The sequence below is a fragment of the Ascidiella aspersa genome, chromosome 7 (assembly GCF_963924565.1).
Source record: "Ascidiella aspersa chromosome 7, kaAscAspe10.2, whole genome shotgun sequence".
NCBI lineage: Eukaryota > Metazoa > Chordata > Ascidiacea > Phlebobranchia > Ascidiidae > Ascidiella > Ascidiella aspersa.
Genome location: NC_139453.1, coordinates 23,183,875 through 23,208,946, shown reverse-complemented (window position 1 = coordinate 23,208,946; position 25,072 = coordinate 23,183,875). Strand labels below are relative to the sequence as shown.

Below are 25,072 nucleotides of genomic sequence, written 5' to 3'. Positions count from 1 at the left end.
CATGACCATGTTTTATTGTAACGTCCATTTTAGTAAAGCAGAATTAGAATAACCTTTTTAATTATTAGCTTCGAATTTGAGTAAAGTCATAAACTTCGAGTCCCACAGTTGTAAACAGGGGACCCCATTCGTTCACTTGGGTTAATCGTTTTACGAAACCTGTTTATATTTCACAGCAGTGTTGTAAACAGGTCATTTCAAAATGATTCAACTTCCAGTCAAGTTATTCGTAAAAAAATTTTGCTCAAGTCAAGTTTTTTTAAACAAATCATAATTCAACTCATAATTATAGAAAGTCTATTCCAAATTAAGTCCGTGTCATAAAAATTAAACGTTAAACTTTTAAAATTGGTAAACTTGTTCCATTACGAGCCAGCACTCAACTAAAAAACACCAAAAACGCAACATATAGCAAGCAAATTGTTTTATGTAGAAAATGTTAAAATAAATACCCAAATTTTATTGAAAAATTGCTTATTGGAAACACTTCGTTTTAACCCAAGTCATTTGTCCCAAAGACATAAATCAAGTCATTCGTCCTAGAGAGTTAAGTCAAGTCAAGTCAGTTTTCCCAAATGACTTAAGTCGAGTCAAGTCATTTAAAACAGTGACTTAAGTGCCTTTATGTCAAGTCATTGACTTGTCATTTAATTGCACCACTGTTTCACAGAACCCATATATCTACAGGCTTTATCTCAACTACACCAAGGGTTTTTTTTAGATTTGGTTTGGGTGACCGCTAAGTAGTTTTGAGAGACCGCAAGTGTTTCATTTAAATACCAAAAAGTTGCAAGTCCGAAATTTGGGAAACCGCTGGAGAAATTTGGGGGACCGTTTTGGTCCCAAAAACACCTTAAAAAATACACTGATCTACACCCATGTGAGTACAGTCTGTACAGTGTACAGCCTGTAACTTGGGTTCTAAATAACCAATTATATAAGAAACATACCAGAATCGGTGTATTTTGTTGCAATTTATTGACAAGGGGCACAACAACCGCACACAACAAGATCTGCAACACTAACACGTATTACACTGCCGTAGAAAAATAAACACTGCACGAGGGCGCAAGAAAATGTTTTAAAGGGGAAAAGGAAAGGGTTCGTCCGGCCAAGGAGGAGATCTCATTAACGGGGACTCCTATCCCCATATACACAAGAAATATATTCAGTCCCGTCTCGACTGAAATTGAAGAAATGAAAAAAACAACAAAGCCATTGGAACTTTCAACCAGAAATATCGTAACAATATTTGGAACAATATTTAACTAAAATGTAAGCGGTGAAATAACCGTGTCGCATTATACGATAGAACGTGCTGCGGCGGTTATTTCTTATATTTGTACAGTTTCTGCCTAAACGGAAATTTGACGTAAAAGCACACGACAATGAAATGACTTTTCGATTTCGTGCTAATATTGGTTGAGGTTTCCAAACGGATGTGTTTCAATTTGCTTAAAACGCGTAGCGAGCTCTATAGAGCTGCCAACAACGCGGTTTTCAATGGAGGTCGTCACATTATCGCAGCGAGCGTCACACAGACACAAACAAAAGCAGCAAATCGGCCACAAACTAGTTTCGCAAAATATTAAAACTCTAGATCCAAAATATTAAAACTATATAAATCCTTAAATCGGGTTGTGTTTAATACGAAGAACGTCATGCTTTTTGTGGTCGATTTTCCTGACTCCTTCCAACATGGGTTGTTGTTTTTTTGACGGGCATTTTTTTTTTCTGGTCTTGTTTTCCAGTAATTGGAACCGAAGAAGTAATGCACTAATGCGACAAAAGCACAATACCTAACGCTTTAAGAATGGAAAATTTAGCAAAGCGTCATTTATTTGTTGAAATAGTTTTTCAATTATAAAACGTCCGAAAAATATGTTGCAAACCATAATTTTACTATTTTTTACTCTAACCTTATTAAAGACCATGAGGGGTAACGATGGCAGTTAAGGCTTGTAATAAATATTTCTAATATTGAAGAACGTTGAAAAAGTAAACACAATATCATTGTAAAGTATTAATACTGAATTCTGGTAAAATTGTAAAAAACAAAACTAAAGTGCAGTAATAATACAGATTAATTCGAAAAAATAACTAGTTTTAATAGAATTTGTCGTCGGCCTTAGTTTGTAATTTGATAAAAGCATTTTAAATGCTACACAGAGCAGTCAACAAAACGTATTGAAAAAAGTTTTCGTCTTTAATAATTGCCAAGTAAGTCTTTTGGTGAGAAAATCAGCACATAAATCGTCCACCAACGCACCGAGGTTACTACTATAAGGACGACTTGCCAAACCCCGTAAACCCATCGGGTCCAGTATCCCTCTTCGGCGCCTTTTGGGGGCCTGCAAATCGGCGAAGACCGAAAACGCGACGGCGTGACGACGAAATAGCGAATTTGTACAGACAGCAGACAGAAGGCTAAAGAGCGGTGAGGTGCGAAAAGAGACTGATGATTTATGTTGGGCAGTCAAAGCACCCTCGCAGTCGCCTTAAGGCCGGAGTTCAGTACGAAATGAGCTGCTTGTTGTCGAACACCGAGTGGTGTCGTCGGCGCCAGTTGCGCAGGATCTTGTTTCTGCGCAGCACGATGCGCATGCGCAGACGCCGCAGCTCCTGAATAACGATGCCGCGCATCACAGCGCGATCCTTGTGATTCATGTTGTTCAACAGCGAGGCCAAGCTCGCGCCGCTCTTTGCCTGCTGATCCGGCGAAGAGTTGAAGAATTGCAGCAGCGAACTCATGCGGCTTACCAGCGGGCATCGGCTGTGGCAGCTGCGAGAAACAAAAAGGATCTTTTAAAATGAACTTTTTCGCTCTGCAATTAGGTTGGATTCAGTACACATGTAACAAACACATAAGCGTGAGGTATATATGGGTGTAACATGGGAGTTTACAGGCAAGTTTTTTTTTTGGATAAATCAGCACCTGCGATTTTGATCCAATGCCTACTGGAAGGTTTAAGGCTGGAACTTGGCGCATTTTGAACCAGCCAGACATTACACCATAGAAATAAAAAAAATAGAAAAACAAATGACTTCGAAACGTTTGTAAAGTTGTAAGACAACGAAATATGTCTCTAAATGATACTTTGAACGTTAAGACCTTTTCATGCTTTTATATACGCAAGAATAATCCTTTAATTTTAAATATTTTAAAAAGAGTTATCTATTGAACAATTTTTAGTAAGCTCAAACACGAAAACCGTACAGGTTTTAATTCAGCGTAATGGCTGCGTACCGAAAAAAATATTTTCATGCTATTATTTGCGGAGACAGAATCCAATGATTTCAAATAAAAACTAATCTTCGAAATATTTTTTAGTAAGCCCAAACACGAAAACCGTACAGTTTTTAACTCGATCGGGCTTAATCACCTGTGAGGTTTTCTTTCAAGTAGACATTTACAACTTTCGCCCGACGCGTCGACGAGGTCTAACATGTCCACCAGCACGGCCCTCCGCCGATGGTGGGCTCTCGTCCGCGACATCTTGTCCTGGAGGGCTGTTTCGGCCGCATGACGTTTGCTGTAACGTCACAAAACACGGGAATGAAGCCGGCTTGTGACAAGATTAGCAAAGAGCTACCGTATTGTTGAAAAACTCGATAATTATTTCCATATAGTTGCATTTGAAAGGTTTTAATTTCGATAGTTTCTTGTGCAATCTTTGTGCCTTCAATACAGTCAAAATCACTTTATTTTTCGGAATATCTTTGTTTTTATGTGGCCCTAAAAATCTAAATTGTGCCTGTTTTTGCCAGCAATTAACACTGTTAGGCTTTGGTTTTAGCTGCCAAAATGGGTTGCCAAGTAAACCTATATTTACACAATCGACGCCAAAGCCCAAGCGACTCGTAACCAATAAACAAAAGCAAAACAGTTGAAAATTTGACTAACTTTTGTGGTAAATTATGTAGGGGCCTCAAACGAGCTGGCTCCGTGCCTTCGCACATTGTGGACACAAGAGCGAACCCTGTCAAATTGACAGATGATACCTAGTTGGTTTTGACAACAGAATCATGGTCGGTATTTGGCCAGGTATAACTTGTGGCAACTTGAAAGATAGCAAGCTTTGCACACTTCAGGTGTCTGGGTCGCAGGGTCGTGAGCGTTTAAACCGACTCGCCATAGAAAGGATACAAAAGTTCTCTTTGGTCGAAAACATTCTAAACGTTTTACATGTTGTGTACAAAATCCGTGGGATAGCTAGAAAAAACACGCCAACCCTAAAAACCGCCAGTTTTTGGTGCTGTGTGGTCATAACGCGCTGAGGGGGGGGTGCAGTTGGCGTTGCGTAAAGAAATCGAACAGCGGCAGAACACTTCGTTTAAGTTATGGGATGCGTCAAAGCGGTAAAAGGATACAGCCTTGTTGGTACAAGCTCGTGGACCAAAAAGCTTCTAAGCTTGGGAAATGCGAAACGAGGAGTCAGCGTTTCGCCGAGAAACCGCGGGGTTCGTGACACAAGTCGGACTAAAAACAATACCCCTGAACCGCCCCCCAAAACTCACATTTTGTTACAATGTTACCGTTTCTTGCGCAATTGGTTTCCCGAAGCTGGCCCGCGCTCCTTTTGCTGAGATAAACTGTACATTTTTTTGCCGGGTTTCTTACGTATGCGCAGAGAAGGCCCTTAGCAACACACTTCCGTGTTGGAAGCGTTAACAGGACAAAAGAACTTTAGGAATCCATTCGCACCGCGGGGTTTACTCGAGGTGTTTCTGCTCGGCTTTTGGACTTTCAGTATAGTAAATTGCGTCAGTACCTTCCTACGCTGGTAATATCACTTTCCAATTTTTTTAACTTTGCTACGCGTTTTAGGCGGCAGTAAAGTATGTGTATTTTCACGTTTTAATTAAAAAAAAAGTTTTAATTAATTTTTTCTCAGTTGCTTGAACGAGCAATGATTACTGTTTAATTTCCCGGTCAACTGCCAATGGGTCATTGGCGTTATGGTGCTATTACAAATAACCGGGTTATGAACAACATTTATATTTGAACGACAGTTCCTACCTATGTTGTCCAACTGCCTATAGTCTTTTGAAAATTGTAAAATTAGCAGATGGTCCTAACTTTTTTTACTTTTTTTTCACATCATTTGACTCTTTTGTGCAACAATTCGACTCGATCGAGTAACAACTAGTGACGATCCATTTTCCTACTCTAAAAGCAACACAGAGAGCTATTTATACCCAAAATACACTAAGTCGATTATATAATTAAAATATCGAACCGGTCAGATCACTTTAGCGTAAAACGGTGGCAATTAATGTTAGGTTCTATTCAATCCAAACCAAGAACGCATAGTAAACAAACGCGGGTCAGGTTACCGCCTTAATTCGTTCTCCTATTTTAGGCGCACGCGGTCGGCGTAAGTAATGCTGCAGGTGCCTCAACTTATCGGCAATTGTTAGGCATGGTCTCCCGTGATCTACAGATGCGATACAACGGAGCGGCTAGCGAGCTTTATCACTTATGACGATCAGGTTGAATAACCTTCTTACGGTGTATTTGCATGTAAAGACTAAAAGGTTTGTGTTCGCCTAATTTATTTCCTTTAGTAAAAATAAATTCCTGTACGACAAGTTTCCATGAACGTTTTATTTTTTTAGACTAACGCATTTTGAAAATTCAATTGAAGGCACATATTAAATAATTAAAGAGTAGATATATTCTAGATTGCTGAAACGCACGGTGCTCAAGTGTATTTTGAGAGATTTTGGAGAAGGTTAAGAGACAGTTGCCGACCCTCGAACACCTTTAATAACGACGACTCAGCCTGGTGAGCGAAAATATGAAGTTTCTCTAATTGCACTTGACTAACCCCACGTGCTCCCTCGACTTGAAATTGAAATTTCAACGCCCAGTCGTCTGGGCGCTGTCTAGACGTTGCCTAATTGAATATTTAACGATCGCCGTCGCTGCGCAGATCTGCATAGAAGTCGCTTTCTGTTGACTGGATGCGTTGCCTTTGCGCGCCCGCAAAGTTTGGACTTGCAGAGCAGAATATACAACCAGGGCCGGAGCCTGAGCTTGAGTAGTTTCAATAGGTGCGATGGGTCGCATTTGATCTCGCCAATCCGCATTTGATGTGGACGGTATGTGTGCACAAGCGAGGATGCTGACGGACGATTTCGTCAGCCGAAAGTCGCAAGTTTTTGCGCCCGCGGGACCGTGCCGAGAATCCGCGCGGCGACGACGTCGCGGCGCCTTTGGTACCTGGCCAGGGGGGCGTGAGGCGCAGCACACCCCCTTAGCAGGCAATCACGTACGCTTTGGTGGCGACGGTCTGCGTGGAAACGCCCCCCAGTCTTACAGTTGGCGCGCGCGTGTCTGCGTCTGTGTGTGTGTGTTATGTATTACGGATTACTATGGAATGCGAAGCCGCTCCTTTGTTAGCATCGCCCTTTCTACGCTCATCTACAGCGCACTGTACTGTGATGCGCAATGGGCCGCGGTTGTGGGTTGAACGTCGCGCGAGTTCGCAGGAAAACTCCGGGGATCTTCAATGGCCGCTTCGCCAAAAGGCCACTGTATTAGGCAGCCATTCGCGCCAATAGGCGACTTTAAACACGTATAACATAAAAGAGTACACTCTAGCTAAGACTTGGTTGAACTTTTCGAATTAAATTAAGTAGTTTTGCCTTAGCTCCCAGACTTAAGTTTGCAAACATTCAGTGGGTCGCACACACACGTTTTAGGACTCACAAGTAAACGTCCCACTTTTTACAAGAATAGCCTCTTTTACTAGACTTATTTACTTCTTATAACTTTTTGATATACAATTGTAAACTTAAACTTTAAGCATAATTCCTCAAACGATCATTAGTTTCACAATTGGACGCAAAAGCAATTAACAGAAAACGTTGTGTTTGTCGCGGAATTTTTAGTTAAATATACTGGATTGTAGACTGTACAATGTATAGAGTGTCATATGTAGAAAGTCCACGGTTTAACCCACCACCGTTAAAGACAAACTTTTGACTAACTTAACCAGCATGCACAATTAACTTTACAGTTTACAGCTCAATAAAGCTGTCTGCGGCACCCCAGCAACTCGATTTTAACGTCACATCCTTTGTCTTGTTGCTGCTGTGACATTTCGTCGATCACTTGAATTAACTTTATTTGGTTGGTGTCTGTAGACGACGAAGTCTGGTGTTTGCCTTGTCAAGAGATTGCATATCCCTTGACGCGATGAAATAAAATTATTTCACACAATCATAAACTGCATTAGTAAACTGACAATCGTAACAAGTGCTTCTGTAAGTTACCACATAACACACACAAAGCCGATCAAACTGGTTAATGTCACCTTCCCATGTTAAATTTACAGCAAATATATGCTTTTTTGTTATAGACATATTGTATTCCGTGGTAAAATAATAAAGACAAATTCAAACTCAATTGCGTTTTAAAGGCTATCCTATTTTTAAACGTTCCCCTTCCAGTCTATATAAATTCAGAAAGAAAAAAAGTCAGAAGAAAAAGTGTTTGTCCCTTGAATATGTTAACATCCGTTGTACAGTCATGTTTGTGTCGTTTTAAAAAAGGGTGACGTTTAACGGTTTGCGGTACAGTATAGCAAAACACACTTTAATTCAGTAGTCAGCAGCGCAAATTTGTTAAAAAACATTTGTAATTGCTTCGTGTTAAACCGTGGGAGGTATGGAGAGGATGCAAAGTCAGTTTATTAGTGGCAAAACAGCACTTTACGGGGGGTATAGCTTCACAATCACTCTCAATCAGTTGACACAACTGTACATATCCTCCACCCAATTATCGCAGTCAGTAAAAATTTGCAAAACTCAACGCCCAAAATAGCTTGCGATGCTGCTGAACGTTCGATTTTCCAATACACTAACATTGCTGTTTTTGCAAGGTATTTAGCGCCTACAGGCAAATCGCCGTCATCAATCAACAAGGGTAAAGCAATCCCAAAAGCTTCCAGGAAGTGCCATAGGGCATCAGGATAAGGGCCCTCAGAGGCTCAACCCAAGACTTTAATTCCTATTGGTTTGGAAACGGAAAAACACGGCTAAGCTGGCTCAAGGGCCGGGTGTTCAAACAAATAATCTGTGGGTCGCTGACAGACAGGCGTTAATCCTTATTGCCTGCCACAAAAATCAATCAATGTACGAGGCTGAGGCTTCTTCAAAACGAGCCGTAAGTGAAGCCATATACACTACAGTTAATTAGTAGTATGCTTCCGGTGTACCTATATATGGCCTCGTTTTTTAGTTACTCATGCTTTATTGTATTTTGTTTGTTATTGGCAAACCCGACCTAGGTTTGCTGTATATGTAAAAATATAGGATAGTTAGGTTGAGGAACTAATGGGCACATAAAAAACATTAGAAAGTTTAAATCTGGTTTAAAATAACTTAAACATGACTACGAGAAGAGGACTTATACTATAAGTCAATGCTTTTGTGCGTCAAGGATCAGCACACGATGGTAAAAATGTGAATATATCTTGCTTCTTTTATATAATTGTGGCATTAGCAAGGCGTATTATACGAGGGCACGGGCATTTCCTTGGACCACATTAGAATAACAGCAAAACTTATAGTTTTTTGAATGGCATTTAATCGTATTTTAAATTGCGGTTTCGCTGCATAACTTTTGTAGCAATTGGAAACGTTTTAAAAACAGTAAGTGCCGTTTGTTTTTCTATAGGTATTGCACAATGGCGTCGCAATGTATGCCAAATTTATCAAAAAGGTATTTTTTTTTTTTGTCACCGAAATAAAGTTTTAAAAAAGGCGTCATTGATGTGCTATTTCGCGAAATTCGCCTTGTCATGATTACATTACAAATTCGGAAAGTTCACGTGCTCCCGTTTGGGTAATGCCTTTAGTCATTCTCATGCCTTTTTAAGACGTGTAACGTTGTAATCTTGTAGGTTTTATAAACACCTTCGGAATTTATTACATCAACGTGCATGGTGTCAGTATTCACGCTCTATCGAATAGATTTTTTGTTCGAAAATTTACTGACGCAGCAGCCAATAGACGTCACACAACAAGGCTAATGGTCAAAATATGTTTTAGGCAAAACTTCCTAATCAGGTTTGCGATTTTCTGTGCTGCTATTGTGTGTCGAGTGGAGGTTTGCCAAAACCGCAGGCCGTGTCAACATTTCAGTAATAGCTTTAATGCTGCGTCGCGAAAAATCTCGCAAACGCAATGTGCATTTATCACCGATATTTTTTCGTTTCGTCTATTCATTTTCATGTTAATGATTCTCCTACTCGATAAAATGTAACCGTTATTTTTGTTTTTTTATTAGCTACAACTTTATTTTGCGATTGCTATGTTGAATTTAAATAAAGTTACTATTTTTTTTTCAGCCAAATGTCAATATGGCTATTTTTAGTTATTTTTAGCATGCCAAAATAGTAGCTACTATTTAATCCAGCGACGCCCTGTGATATAATCATTTGTAGCAAAAAGCACATTTAAACCCTTCGGTCGCGAGGTTAATCTCGGTTTTCTGTATGCTTCCTTGTCAGCAAATTGTCACACAAAGCCGAAAAAAACAAGAAGGTTCCTGGAAAATAGATCATAGGTGAAAAACAGGAAGACAAAAACACGCGCTATGGCAACTCCAGCAAACAATCAACGCATTTGTGCCCATGAAGAATGCGCTGAACGCGATAAGAGAGAGTGTTTTCTAAATTCCTAAGGATACTTTAAGGGTTTATGCGTGACGTCCTTCCACGGTAAGCAACCTGATCGTGGGTATTTGACGTGTAAGCCTACCACTTTTTAGGAGCCGCTATGTGCATGAGACACAACAAATCGACAAGGTTCCTCTTACGTCAGTCCTGCACTTCGGAAAAGGATTCCTCAAAAACACAAGCATTCGGCGACGCCCTCTCGATCTGTTTTTCGGGCATTTAGACGAAAATATTTTTCTGTTGTTTGCCGCTATTTGCGTGCAACGTGCTTGCGTTGCCGGCCGCTGTGTCTGTCGTTTAAACGAGATTAGACGCCCCCCCCTCCCCACCACTGTTCCGGCAACAGTATAACGCGTGTCTGGAGAGCGGTCAGTTTCAAGTCGTCAACAGTTGCAGGGCTGTCGTCAGCACCGGCTATAACGAAGCGAGTCCGCGTCTTCAGCCAGGAGGCAAGAACAACAACCTGAAGTGCCCGGGTGTAGGCGCTTTCGAACCTTTTCATGGACGCAACTCGGCAGGAACACCAAAGACGCTGCGGCCGGGGCGAAGGCGCGTAAAAACAACAAGGGCAATGAACCTCTTAATCCGTCCGCGGTCAGACACGATAGCTCTGTTGTTGGCTATCGGGCTTACCTGGCCGAAAACACGGGATTAAAGCGCGGTACGGAGAGCTACAGATTGCCTGGTTTAAACAGGCGTACAGTGCGCGGCACGCGTCAATCATTTATCATATGGCTGTTGACAGCGCTTTATCTCAGGCGCCGGCGTAATTACGCAGTGGTCCCCGGCTTGCGTTTTTTGGTATGAGACAAGGGGGGGGGGAGGCATTTTACCAAACCCTAATATCACAAATTTTACTTTGTGAAAACAAATTACTCGAGAAGTAGACAATACAAATTATTTTTTATCAACCGCGGGTCACGCCATACTTTTTTTGAACAGTATAAGATTCTTCATACAATGTTAAGAAACCACGGGCTGTTAAAGTTTTTTTCAAAACCAATGATTCTCAGCGTTTCCTCGCAGGGAATTAAATACGAAAGCGTACAACAATAAAGCTTTGGCGACCCAATTTTCTTCGTTGAATTTTTTGTCAGCGAACACAATATCGACATTAACAATACAAGTTCGAATTAAACTGATATGATCCTGTCTTCTTTTGTCTTCAGCAGTTTTCTCACATATTGTCGAAATTTTGTTTAGAAACGTTTTTAACATATCTAACCATGTAAACGACAGCAGACGGCGACTCAACCAAATCGAATGGCAAAAACTAAGAAGTATACGACGTTGTTTTACGAAAAAAAAGAATCCTCATTAAATGCCGTGGATTTTTTTACCCTAAAAACTTTGTTATAAAAGCTACAAAGGTCAAAAAGTCCTCGTTAGGCATTTTAAAGTTAATTATACTCGTTGGTACTGGATTGCTTTCGTTTATTTCGCAAGTATCGTTAATGCGAAATCTAATTTGCACTTAAACTTGACAATTATCCGTAATTGTGTAGGCTCATCATGCTTGCCGATCATAAAACTAATTCATTAGCGCGAAACAACCAACAATCGACCCAAATTGTATGCCCTCAGGTAATTTCCACCAGGGTTCTTTGGCGTCATTGTTCCGCGAAAAGCTCTCACCCAAAATCGCCGCGGGAAAATTACCGGACCCCGGCCAACCGCTAACCGCTGGCCAGACGCCGTATTTTACCCGGGCGCCCAGTCTCAAGTCTGTGTTGACCAAAGGGTGCTGCAAAACATTTATCGAGCGACAGACTGCACACGCCAAATAACGAAAACCAAATAAACACCAAGGGTGGATGTAATAGGGAGGTCACAGGTCATGTCCACGTAAGCCAGTGGTTCTCAACCGGGGTGTCGCGTCGCTATAGGGTTTCATTTGTAACGCTCCAGGGTGTTGAGAGATATTTGAAATTAATTAAGATTTCATTTAATTTGCTTTATTGGTAAGCTTATTGATACAATTGTTTTGTGTAAGATAAAAGTGCCAAATATTAAAAAGTTTTTTTTTCCATCTTGTTGCACAGTCAATGTGCTGTTTCAATTTCGTTTATTGCAACGTTACAATTAACAACTTGGCCAAAATACGAGAAAAAAAATATTTCTATAGGGTGCCGCTAATAATTTCTATATGGTGCCACAAGTCACAACCACAAAGGTCCACTGCCTTAAGCTATATTTGTGGTCAATTTAACTATAAAAATGCAAACACAATTGCATTCAGTGATTTTTTCCTTTGTTGGAAAAGAGCGATAACTTGGCATGTTAGTTTCACCAACTAAACGTAAATGATAATTGCTCTTTGAGCTTGACAAACGTTGTAAATACGTAGGTGGTCTTGAGTTTGCTCATAATCAGCAGGCATTTTACTTGTTTATGGCCTAACCTTGTGATGCCAATTGCCGTGCCCCTTGCCCTCACCAAACAAAGACCTGAAATCTACCCCGGAAAACACTTAAAGGCGTCAGGTCAATTTCTGGACGGCCTGGAGCGGCGCAGACCGTCGATTCATCGGTCAATAAAAATGCACTTAGCAGTCGCTTTTATCAGTGATTCACTCCGTCGCGTGAGTTGTGCATGGTTCCTGGCAGATAAAGACCACCAAACAACAGCCACCGCTACTGTTTCAATATTGGCCTTTCATTTTGTGCCCTTTGGTTTCTGCGGTCTTGCGAAACATCCATTTTATGCGAAATCGTGGGCGGGGGTAGGGTCAATATAACACTCCGTTCACTTGTTGGCCATTCTTCACTCCTCTTACATTGTGACAAAATGGCCCTTTGTAACTTGCATATTTCTAAAGGAGTACTTCGTTTCATCTGTTCGTCGTAATAATAGCTGGAATATAGCTTTATAATGCGAAAAAACTGCCGATTCAAGCGGAAACCTGCTGCAATGGTTTAGGATTATATAAGGACACACCTTTTTATGGAGTAGGTAAAGGTCTTTTAATTATCTATATACATTTACAGGATGTTCTCCGCATGATTGGAAGTTTTCCACTATATATTAAAAAGTGTTTTAGTTAAATTCAATCCAATACCACACAACAGACGAGGACGTATAAAATTTATCTCAAAAAATATAAAAAAGGTCTTTTCTCCTCTTTGTTCGCTTATGTCACGAAATGGTGTCGGTGTTTAACAACTCCCCCTTTTCTTCAGCCTGCGTGAGCAGGTTTCGCTTCTTCGCAGTTTGAGTTGAGTCACATAAAAACGGTGACACACCCTTGAAGGTTGTTCTTGACACCGGCCAATCACGACGCTGTACGTTCTTAGAACATGGCCAAGATGCTTACATCCTTAACGTTAATTGCAGCGCAGCAGGAAAAACGTGTTTGTAAACGTAACTTTTCGATGCTCTTCGTAAATGCGCCAAACTCGCCAATCAAGTACAAGACTTTTGGAATGGTGTGCGTAGATGATTTCTTGTGAAGTATACGCATAATGAACAGCAATTGCTGCCAATATGAGCATTTATTTACGGTCGCTGAATATATTTGAACGGCAGCCACGATTCGATAAGTGGTGCCGGGCCCGAAAGATTTAAAGAGAAATTAAATTAAACGCAACCGACTCCCGAATCTCTGGCCGGATGAATTTTAGTCGGCTACACTCCCCACAAGCGGGTCCAATATACACAACTGCCGATTCCAACAAATTAGCTCCTAAATCAAAACAAGCCACCGTTTACTGCAAAGAATTTGCGTTGCAGCATTTCGCGTCTAAGGTCAGACGGGATTACTCGTGTTCGTGGTAATTAATCGGACGTCGATCGTGTGGTTTTTCGACTGTGTGCACGTTCCAAATAAACGCATCATCGTCGAAAGTTGGGAGGAAAATTTGGACAAATCGTCAAACAATGGATCCATTGATTTAGCCCTGTTACATTTTCTCTATTTACTGTTTGTTAAATTAAAAAGACCAGATCTCCCTGAAGTAGACCAAGGGTCACCAAACTGAGGCCAAATTCGACCCTTGTAGTCAATTCTACCTGCCCGCAAACTATTTCCTTAATAGATATAAAGTCACATGATATGTTTGCGGATGCAATTCAATTTATTAAGCTTGCAACAGGTTTGTATTACATAGTAAATTAAAACTGCTTCATTTAACAATAATTAAGTTGGCAAGGATTGAATTAAAATTTATATCCAATCGCGATCGTCAGGCCCAAACTTGCGGCAACCTTCGCGTTATTTAAAGCAGTGATATGTATCAAAGTTTCTCCAAAAATTCCTCTTTCGTCATGCAGCAAAATGAGAAGAAAAGTCGCCGTAAAAGATAAACACGTTTCCATATAGGCGGTTTGGGTTGCGGGCGCTTTCTCTTCTCACAAGATTGGCGATGAGCAGTAAGGTTGACGTTCGCTAATGGAAAAACACCAAAAACGCGTGCTGTATACGGGATATGTGCGGTCTGCGCGGCGAGGAACGGTTATCGTAAGGCTCGCTTTACTTGGAAGGTGAATGCACACAAACCAGGGCCAATTGCTCGGAACCAGTTAGCAGTGGGTTTCAGTTGTGAAGCCGAAAGCTACCGCGAGTAACTTAAACGAGCCCGGGATGCCGCATCTCGTTTTCGATCTAGTTTTGAGTGATGTGAATCAATAAAAACGCCAACCACAGCGATTCTTCTATTTGCAGATAAACGCCAGTCTCTTACTTTACAACCGCCGATGAGAAACCAATGCTTTAGTTAACGAATCGAAGCCGAAACCAATCGATTTAACTAAGGCTAATCGAAAAGCGAACTTCGAAGCTTTTAGGGCTTGTCACGCACATTTACTTTTCTCTATTGTTGCGAGTAACTTTTATGTTGTTCTTTATACTTTTTCCAATTGAATGTATTTAAATTTTATTATCTAGTCATTTTCAAATGATAAATCTACCAATCAAGTCATGGGTAAAATACCTTCAGTCTAAGTCAAGTCTTTTTAAAACATAACAAGTCATGTCGCAGCCATCAGCTTGCCAGACCAGTCCAAGTCAAGTCATTCATATAAAAATAAAACGTCAAACTATTAAAATGTGAAACTCATTTATGGGCAATAACTCACGATTTACGAGCAATTATTCCCGATTGTGAGCAATAACTTCAAATTATGAGCAATATTGTAACTAAAATGACAAAAATTCAACATAAAGCAAGCTAATGGTCTTACTTCCACCAAGTTACCACAGTTTAAAATAATTTTTATAATGAAAATACCACATTTCAACCAAAGTTATTCTACTAAATGACTTAAGTTCAAGTCAGGTCATTTAAAAACAGTGACGTAGGAGCACTTAAGCCATTGACTTAAATGATTACAACACTGCATCGAAGTAACCGATCCATGCTTCTCCTCGAAGAAAACAAAGCAAGCTTTGAGAGTGAACAGGTGCCGTTACAAGGCTTAAACACCACATTATTTAGCCCAACAAGTCGCAGCACCCTGATATACAAGTAGACCGGCAACCTGTGCAAAACAAGGTTAGCCTATTTATTTGCCTTGCACGACACGTTTCAGCCATATCTTTGAATCAGGGTCCGCAATCGGGTCGCACAAAGTCATACGTGAAAATTAGTATAACATAGGTGCATCGGGTTCATAGTTTACACATGTTTGAGAATCTAAATGCGCTTTGACTGCGTATAAACCCAAACAGCGTAAACTTACGTATGCACAGCAAGCACAGCAGTACCTTCTCACAACAAGACACGTGTTTGGATAGGTACGTTGTGTGGCTAATGAAGATAGAGTACAGTAGGCTACTTGCTAAACGTAAAACCGCAACCTGTGGCATTGTAGGCCTACTTGTGTTCCCAAGGCATGAGTGGATAAAAAAGCAATATTCCCCACACAAAGCGAAAGGTGTGTAGTTTGCTTTTGCTTGCAACTGCTGCTTTCGAAGTCTCGAAGGTGCCATCTTAGAAAGCTATTTAACATTTCTTTTAGTTTTCCCTATTTTTGTATGCTGGTGACGCTTCGGTTGCTGTGAGGGTCACGCGGTCATAGCAGCAGAAAGGTCCCGCTGAGTCTCTAATAAAGAGTACACATCATCGGGGCGTTCCGCGCGCGTTCAACGGTCGAGTAACTCGCTGCCTTTGTTCTTGTGCGCGCAAGAAACACACAGGACCGACCGTGTCCCCTCAAAAAGGAATTCATGTTGTCTTCCCAGGCCCCTATGGCTATCTTTGCAGAGGCGGCGGTCCGTACATTGTTATGCTCTTCGTTTGGCTACTATACGGGGACATTCCGTGTATCGGATGACAAACGTTGAGGCTCCTCAGACTTGTTACAAAGAAACCACTGGCGTTTGTTACGTGCTTGAGTTGCCAAGCTCGGCGTTTTGCCTTCCCTAATATTGGGTTCGTGCCGTTTTCCCGACTCGGCCTGGCTGTTTGACCGCAAACCGCTAAGCTCTCTGTTTGTTGCGTCTCGAACAGGAGTTTGCCGACAAGGAACCGGAACGGCACCTGTTACGCGTCAATGTGAAAGCGGCATTCGCTAAACACAAAGAACATGGTGGAGTATATTTAGCGTCAATTGTGTTTAACTCGTGGCCTTTTCTCCACTGTGTGCTTCAAGGAAACTTGTCTAGAGAAGATCAACTTCGTCGAAATCGACTACAAAACTTATTTTGCCAAAGTAGCACTGCCTTTTCGCCTCTAACGGTCATGCACAACAACGTGCAGGTGTGTTCAGGTCTCAAACTAATCGACCGTTATTTCATGTGTCCGCAAGGTGCACTTAAGTGCACTGAGCGCTGCTGCCTAGCTAACTCGGTAAGCGCGTTTTATTTTACCACAAAGAGTTGTTGTCATCGGCCTGTCAACTTGCACATCGGTGACACGAAACAAATGCTTTACTATTGTACTTTGCGGCTTTTAAAGCCTGGGATGGGGCCGGGGCTGTTGGCTTAAACGATTCGGACCCCTTGGGGTCACCAGCTGGAATGTTGTTTAACAACGCGACGAAACATGAAGCCATGGTCTATATTGTTGGTCCATCGCCATCTACACACCACTCCTCAAAAACTTTGGTGTTGTTGTTTCTTCTCAAGTGCTGCTGATCCGTTGCGCCACTGAAGCGGTTTGAACCGCAATCACGAAACTTGATCATTTTAATCCCGGTCTGCTACATGCTTTAGGTTAGGTTCGGTTGCGGAGCCTAGAAGCTTCCATATTGGACCCTTAAAAATCTACAGAGAGCTTATCGGTGCAGATTGCCTTTCAACGAGAACTTGAGTTGTAATGCATATTGTGACGGGAAAGTACAATGACCGTCGAGTGTTTGTAGGCAGAATCGAAGTAAAATAAATAAGGCATCCTGCTCGTCAATGGCGCCACAGCAAAACCGGCTGGTTTCATCGCTGGCTATCCGTTTGAAATACGCGGAATGCAGTTGGATTAAAATAAAACCGCTTCAAACCCTAGGGGCCCTTGTAAGCGTAGGTCGACTCGGTTCGGGGTGCACTCAAACTTAAAATAAACTGACAACAGAAGGTTTGTGTTGCTCTGGGCGCGCCTGGCAAAAATGTCAGTTTCGCTGTGAAAAATCGCTTTTGATATCAGCCCGTTTCATGAACCGCAAATTTACGACATCCTACATTTGGGCTGTTTGCGCTTGGGCGGCGTCTAAATCGCGTCTCTTTGTGACAGAATGCGCGCGTAAAAAATAACCCACCCAGCTGACAAATGGGTCGCAGTGGTTGGAGAAAGGTGCACCTCGCGACGCCGTCGTCGGCATAAATCGGCTAGTGTGTATTCCCCCGCGCGGCGTCTTGAGCTATGGGAGCATGCTTTTCAATCGTCCCGCCTGTGATCTTTTGTCCGGCCCGGTCGCACAATGCAGTTGTCGTGTTTGCCTTACGTGCCTGGCAAGGTTATGACTTATGAATGCCCGATGATTTTCGCCATTTTTTGGACATTCCAAAACGCGCGCAGATAGAGAGGCACAGATCAAACAGATTTTAGGTTAATTAATCGGCGTCCATGGACGGGTGAGTGTAGCTTTGAGGAGAATTGACTGACCTAAGAGCCAAAAAACGAAACCGCAACGACTAATCTTACTCCCTTGTAACAACAAAGCTGTACTGCAATACCGGGGCGCAGCTTAGGGCACTTAAAAGCGTCAATCAAACCGACACTGGATTTCCTTAGTAGCGTTTTGTTGCCGGATAAAGTCGCCGTGTCGCTGCCAGATAAAATCAGGAAAGGTTTACACATTTCGCCGCGGTTGCTTTTTCAGCAGCTAAGTCGACTGGCTGATTGCACGTAAATGTTATACACCGCGTTGCATTTTTCACCCCGCGCTTGAGCCATGGCGGTTTCGTGCTTCGATGGGAACCCGCTGCGTCTAAGCGAAAGTGAGATTCAACAGCCATTGCCGTCGCTGACAACTCAACCACAGCCGAACTCGCTAAATGTTTGCGCCCAAACGCGGCCGCGACTTGAACTCCGAAAATACTGCGGCGAGGAACAGTTTCGAGACGCGGCGAAATCCGGTCAACCGAATCCGGGGTTAATGACGGTACAAGACTGGCTCTCGGCGACACTTAAGAGCCGTTGCCGATGATGACTGGCGCTTGGGCGCTCGACTGTAGCAAATTAAACGTCGACCCAAAACCTATTTGCGGTGCAAAAGTAATCCAAAAAGTATTATTTTGGGACAGCAACGGTTCGATGACGCGACTACGACCATTTTTTTCCTCGTTAAATGCTTTTTCTAGGATGATAGATTTTGCCCGTTTTTAGGCATCGTATTTTGAGTTTAGCCAACTAAGTCCCATTCCGTGATTCGCGAGTAAAATAGGTGTGGCGTTGGGGTAAAGGAAGTTTGGATTAAACAAAACAAAACACTAGTCATCAACTTTATTAAAAGACTATTTGCAACTTATATTTCATTATTTAAATCACTGGTGTTTAATATTAATGTCGCTCAATGCAGCAGTTACAAATACAAATAAATTAGATCCCCCACTTTTCGAAGCTCAATGTTCTGTTGTGCTAGCCACGATGAGGTGATGCTCCTAATTTTGAATTGAATAACTTTAGTTCGTGCGAAAACGTCATTTAAAGTTGAACAACCTACAGGTTGAAACTTAAAACAGCAACGGCCATATATGGCATTTAAGTCTATTTGGCGAGTCGCGAAAGAGGAATGTTGATATTCTACAGTCGGGAGCTTGCTCTAAGCTCCCTGTGTCCTGTTTGCTGCTTTTAGGTTGCGGAACTTGGCGTTACCCAACACCACCCCGACTGCGACTGGGTCAAGTGAGAACATAAAAATGCCCCAGCTTGTACTTTCTTAATGAGTGACTTTGAATGATTTTCCAAACTAGCTATTAAGGGTTTGAAGCACATCGCGGTTTTATGGACTAAAACGGCCTTACATAAAACAAATTTTGATAAATTGTTTTTTTACAAGATTCGGGCGCATTTTAAATCAGTAGACATGAAAAAAAGTTGTAAGGCTACATTAAAAAGATCAGGCTGTGGTACTTGGCAATAGGGAGGATATTTTACATCCTTGCTGTATTTGGAGTCCATTAATTATTGGTGATTCAACATGTACGTTTTCCAGAATCTGATCATATGTTTATAACCGGTCGTGGCGGGCCCGAAAGCAGCTGGCGACCTTTAGGTAGAAACCTAAACGCCTATAACTACTGTAATCCAAACCGGCTTAGCCGCTCGGCGTTAGTTGCCGAAGTACAACACGCTGCACGGCGGCTCATTAATCAAGGATCGCCGCTCGTTTGAACTCGCGTGACGTCGCAAAAAAGCCGCCGCGTGAAACTATGCGATTTCTTTGCGGAGGAGAGCTAAGCCAAAGGCGCTAATTAGTTGGCGTGTTTCCCACGCCTGACGGCCAAGCACACAAGCGACGGCGACAGGCAAATATGCGACGCACGCTGCAATACGCAACGCAGCAAGAAAACGGAGCTTTGTCAGATTTGTCTTGGATCTACACGACTTGGCGTAAAGAGCCTAGTGATGTACCAGTCGCTTTGGTAGACAGGCTGAAGTAAGAAGGCAAAGTGATCGCGCCGCAACTCCGAATCTGACAGCATTTGGCTTGCCGAGAAACCGTCAGTCATCACTGCTCGCAGACGCCCGCTCGATTATAATTTTAGGTGGCAACTGTGCAGATTTGTCTCAAGTATTTATAGGCAGGTTGATGCAATTAAAAGGAGTTTGCGTTGCCTCCAATTGCCCTACACTACACATGGTTGCAGCACAACTTAGCGTACTGGTAGTACCAGACTTACAAAGGGTTTAACTCCGGTATGATGGCGTGCCTTGTGTAAATTACGCGGTTGCGGCAGTAAGACCGCGTGCTACCGTCTGACGTCAGCTCATTTATAACTATACATCAAACGTAAGCCTCAAAGGCAATGTCTACAAACGGTATCAGCGTCATGTTGTCCTAAAGTGCCTTATAGCGCGATACGGTTTAAATAAACATTTACTAATCTAAGTAGCTCCAGTCCAGTTTAATTTTCCCAAATTCTCATCGAAACTTTTACGAATACATAACAGTGCAGGAGTGTTCGCTTTACCTGCTGACAGCTTGCCACAACGAGCGCTTGCATTTCGATCGCGTTATCGGGCAAAGTTATAAACTTCGGAGTAAGGCAAAGGTTTGCTGCCGAGTTACATCTCTCCCTTCGCATATTTACAAACATTTTCGGCTTTTTCAGCACGGCGCGGTCGTGACCTCAACGCGGCGCCCTAATCCGACACCCGAGGCTCGGCGTTACATTTTTTACCCTTTCCAACCCCTCTTACACCGGGGGGTGGGGGCGTCTGTTGGCGACCTGGGCAATACGAAGATTGTCAATTCTTGAGGGCGAAAATTATCGTCAGAAGCCCTTACAGCGCTAGACTTAACGATTGAAGATAATTCGCGCACAATATCGGCTCGAGAGACTACAGAGCTGGCAGGCTGGGAAGTTAAAAAAACATAGAAAACTTTGATCGCGCTGTAACAGTGGCTATTATACTCGGGGCGTGCGTACCCAGCCGTTGACGTATCGCAAAAGAAGAGTTTCGGGCGAAAAGACGATACAACCGAATGCGGCTTATGTAAGAAAACATCGGCGATCCACAATGGAAAGTTACCCAAACAGTATAGAAGCAAAAAAGGATTGCCGCGGTTACGAAAGGACTCGGGGTTTAGCACGCCTTTTCATACGGTCGGCGTCCCATAAGATTCGGTGGTGATTCGAGGAATCAAGTGGGCCAAAAACCAAATACTTACGATGGGCAGGCGCCGCCGACCACCCAAAGAGAGCCTGTGCACCTCAAAAAAAATCACAAGCGTCATTACCCGGGCTCCGCATCGTTCAGCGAGGATTAGAGTCCACGCGGAAAAAAAACTCTGTCCTACTGCTTTATGCAGTGGAAAATCGGCACTTTGCCTTGTTTGGCAATTTTAATGCTGGTAGGCCGCGAAGTACACAAATAGATCTTCCAAAGTAATTTCGATTTTTTTGCCTTTTAGTACATGCGCGGAAGAGTATACGATTTAACGTCGCCCGTAGGATATACAATCCTTTATGCATGAGAGGGAAAGTAAAGTTTCGGCGTTTATAAGCCGATGTGAACTGCAAAACTTTTTGTCAAGTTTGCTTTTCATCTTTTGGACAGTTTGAGCTTCGAGCTCAAGGCCCGTGACTGATTTACTTCATTTAAACAGGGATAAGATTTTCAGGGTTCTGGAGACACTCGAAAATAAAAAAACGCGCCTCTTAAAGGTTATAAGCTTTCTTTCCGGCTTCGTAAATACCAAATCGATATAGGGTGAACCTAATAGACACAAGGGTTGACTTAGCGCATTTTTGAGGAAGTCTTCGCGGCGTATGGCCAATATAATCCGGATGATGGAAAGAAGAGAGTTGATAGACACCGAAACTCCTAAAAGGTTTTTCTTGATGCGTTATCGCTTGCGGCAAATTGGTCGTTAATATTACCGCGTGGAAACCAGTAAGGGGTACATTTGGCATGGTCAAATAAAAGTCAAAGTGAATCGCAAAACAAAGTTAACGCCAGTGCATAAAATGGTAAATAATTATTTAAACGTGCTTGGTGCCTATTTAAGTCGAGAACGTGGTTAAATTAACACGCGCATGTATCTGCGGTCAATTCGATAGACTTTGTTCAGTCAGTGGGTCGCACCATCTGGGATCTTCAAGTACCGAAGATCACCGTTTCGGCCAATGTTTACGGATTAATGCGTTTTATCGCGTATCTTGTGTTTGTGTTTCCAAAGCTGACTTGCAACGACCTTATATAGAACAGGATTAAAAACGGTTATCTGTATGCCGGGTACAATGTGCCGGTTGGACTTTAAAACCAAACAACGGGCGCCCGCAGGCGTGCAATTTATACAACAGAAAACCACCGAAACAGCCGACAACCTCCCCTTGGCTTTGGGCCCGAATTATAATCGAACAGGACCTCGCTTTATAGGAAGGCTGGCTACGTGACACTGTGCATGATGCTGATTGAAACCACATGAAGAACAAACGAAAACCTCTCCCCAGGCTGGGTAAATTTGCACCAGGAGTCCTTATCCGTCGCCAGTATACACGCGCGATCGTTTCTTCTGGGGTCATGGGACGATGATAGCATACTATGGTCCTTAAATAGGTCCCGCCGGTTATATAATGAATCAGTTCTCCGTCTTAAGGAAATTTTCAACCGCTTGTTGGTCGATTTAAGCCAACGGGCGGCCACGCAAGGCAAACGCCCTTAAACTATATAGTTACGCAATCAGTGACGTCACATATTACAACACGACGCTTTACGATTGACATTGGTATACGTGACAACTTACATGATTCCGACTAATACTTCAACTGCACTGGCCTTAATTTATCCTAATGGCGTTGGGCGTGTGTATATTAAACGACTTAAAACGGAAAGTCTCTTGGATAGAAATACGCCCGCTCTGAAGGACACTTGAAAAATTTAGTGATGTAACGTCTTTTAACGCGGCAGTGATGTCATAACCATTGGATACCTATTTATTGTCTAAAGTCGCAAGAGCAATTTCCTTGAAAAAGATTAACATTTTGATACAAGGTATCATATCGAAGAATCGTTTTCCTATTTTTGGTAAGCGTTCTAAAAATTTTGTTTCTACTTCCGGTATGACTTTATATTATTTAACAGACGTTGTGAAAAGTCGGCTTCTCAAATACACAGTAAATGGCATTTGACGCTTACTGTGCAATTTTTTTGTATGTGGATCGCTTACATTGTTACAAATACCATATTTTTTAAAGGTAAAGTTGATTTTCTATACTATTTTTAATTGGTTGATGTTTTATAAGTTTGGTATTGTGACACGCGTACGAACTTACGGCGGTGTAAACTAAAAGTCGTATTAAACTGATTTACACAATCATTCGACTTTCTCGATAAAAAATGACAATATACGTACCGATATTGACTTGTTGGCTTTCTTAATTTTTAAGGTATGCTCACGAAATTTAATAGCAACAAATTCAGGTCAAAACGTCGTTAAAATTTGTGAAGTATAAAAAAAGGATGTCATTATGCTTTATGAATCTAAAAACAAAAGTATTCAGAGTTTTATCTCTATATTTGTGTCGCAAATTTTGCAATTAAATACACGAAAATAGCATAGGTCAGTTTTTTTGTTGCCCTAATGTCTAAATGGAACGTCGCCTTGTAATGTAAGGAAACAGAATTTAAATTTTCAAGGGCCAAGGGCCAAAGGCGCAGCCGAAAAACACTCTCAGGATGATCGACATGTTATAGACCGGTTTCGGCTCCTATGAAGCTCGCGTAAAGACTGAAATTACGACGAGAAAACGCAAACACGAGGATTTAAAGGGATTATAATCTATTTTAGAATTTCGTACGTGATTTGACCGCGAAGCATACGCAAAACACAGGCGTCATGCTCGCATTTTCGTTTGAAAACGGTAGTTTACAAAGAACGCGTCACACCTCACTCTCCTGTCACATGATTTGACCTTGCGAGCTCCGAAAAGTTCGACCTTCAGGGCTTTAAAGCACGTTTCGGTAACGCGCTCGCTACGGGCGAGTATAGCACACGTCTAAACAAATGCACTGGGCAGCTAGTATCGCTTACAGACCCGCAGGTAACGAGAAAACCGCAGCCAGCATTTAAAAGAAGTTGTTGTTTTTCAGTGGCTGAAACCGAAACGTGCTGGCGAAACTTTGCCTAACTTCGAATGAGCGCCCGCCTCTCACTATATAGTTCACGTGATTTGTGCCCGAGTTATAAACTTGGTCGTCATACAGTCAACAACTCAAGTGCATACGGCAAGTATATAAATGTAATCGGCGGTATTTTGTAGGTAAATGACAACTCAAAAGGACTGCTACCCGGTGAATAAGTCAAGAGGGTACGTCCTATCGAATGAATACACAGCCGTAGACCACAGGATATTAAAATTTAGGTTTCGTTAAGGTAATTATCGACAAAAATTAGCTGTATTTCGTAGCTAAGTGACACCTTAAAATGACTGCAACCTGCTGAATAAGGCAAAACAAACTCATTGTCTAATGAATATATTGTCTAATGAATACACGGATAAAGTGGAATTAAACATCATATTTCGTTCAAGAAATAATAGACAAAAACTCACCTTCGTCGAAGCGACTCCAGAGAAGAAAATCGCGTCGATAAAGACAAAGAAGGCGCGAAGTTTCTTGTGATTTTTCTTGCGGAGTTGGCGTCGCCCCCGGTCAGCAGCGGCAACCTGCCAGATTGGACCGAAACGGCGAGCGACAGCAGAATGTGGATTGCGCAGCAGAGCGCGGCCTTTTGCACAGCTGGGTTAGGGCTCGTCATCTAAGATCATCGAAAACTGGCAGACGAACGGTAAGCGACGACTCGAAATACGATCCAATCGACGAAAAAATGACAGAAAGATTGGCGACGGCTTCTGATCAATGCAGTTTTTTGCTTCGAAGCTTCAACAGCTCTCACTCAACGGTTGAGTTGGTGGTAAAATGACTAGCAATTTTAAACTGTATACCTGTGCGACACAAAACAAGTCAGTCAATATTCTTGCTGCGCGAGAGAGCGGAGAGACCGACATCGACCGTTCGCCGTTGCAGCGTGCGCCGAATGCCAGCTCCTGCGCGGAAAATTTCCTTCGAGGTGGCAACGCGCGAAAAAGTGAGTTCGCGGGGGCGTGACGTCATGTCTGTCGACGCGCCGGGCGCGCGAAGGCGTGACGTATTGCGAGGCGGGACAGATCGACGAACGGACAATGACGGACGCTTTCTCGTGATCGGTGGTTTTCTTCCTGGCGGAATGCGAATTATTTTAGCTATTTAAAATGATCCAGTTGTAAAAAATAATTACAGCGTCAT

General features: G+C 42.3%; 1 protein-coding gene across 1 annotated transcript; it reads right to left on the bottom strand.

The window, feature by feature from the left end:
* Positions 1 to 2,301: 2,301 nt before the first annotated feature.
* Positions 2,302 to 24,728, bottom strand: LOC146138399 (uncharacterized). The gene is made up of 3 exons (XM_083394168.1): positions 24,340 to 24,728; positions 3,384 to 3,533; positions 2,302 to 2,782 (listed from the first exon to the last, which is right to left on the bottom strand). The coding sequence occupies exons 1-3, from the start codon at positions 24,543 to 24,545 to the stop codon at positions 2,512 to 2,514; spliced, it is 627 nt and encodes a 208-aa protein (XP_083250294.1). The 5' UTR covers positions 24,546 to 24,728; the 3' UTR covers positions 2,302 to 2,511.
* Between the last annotated feature and the right edge of the window lie 344 nt (positions 24,729 to 25,072).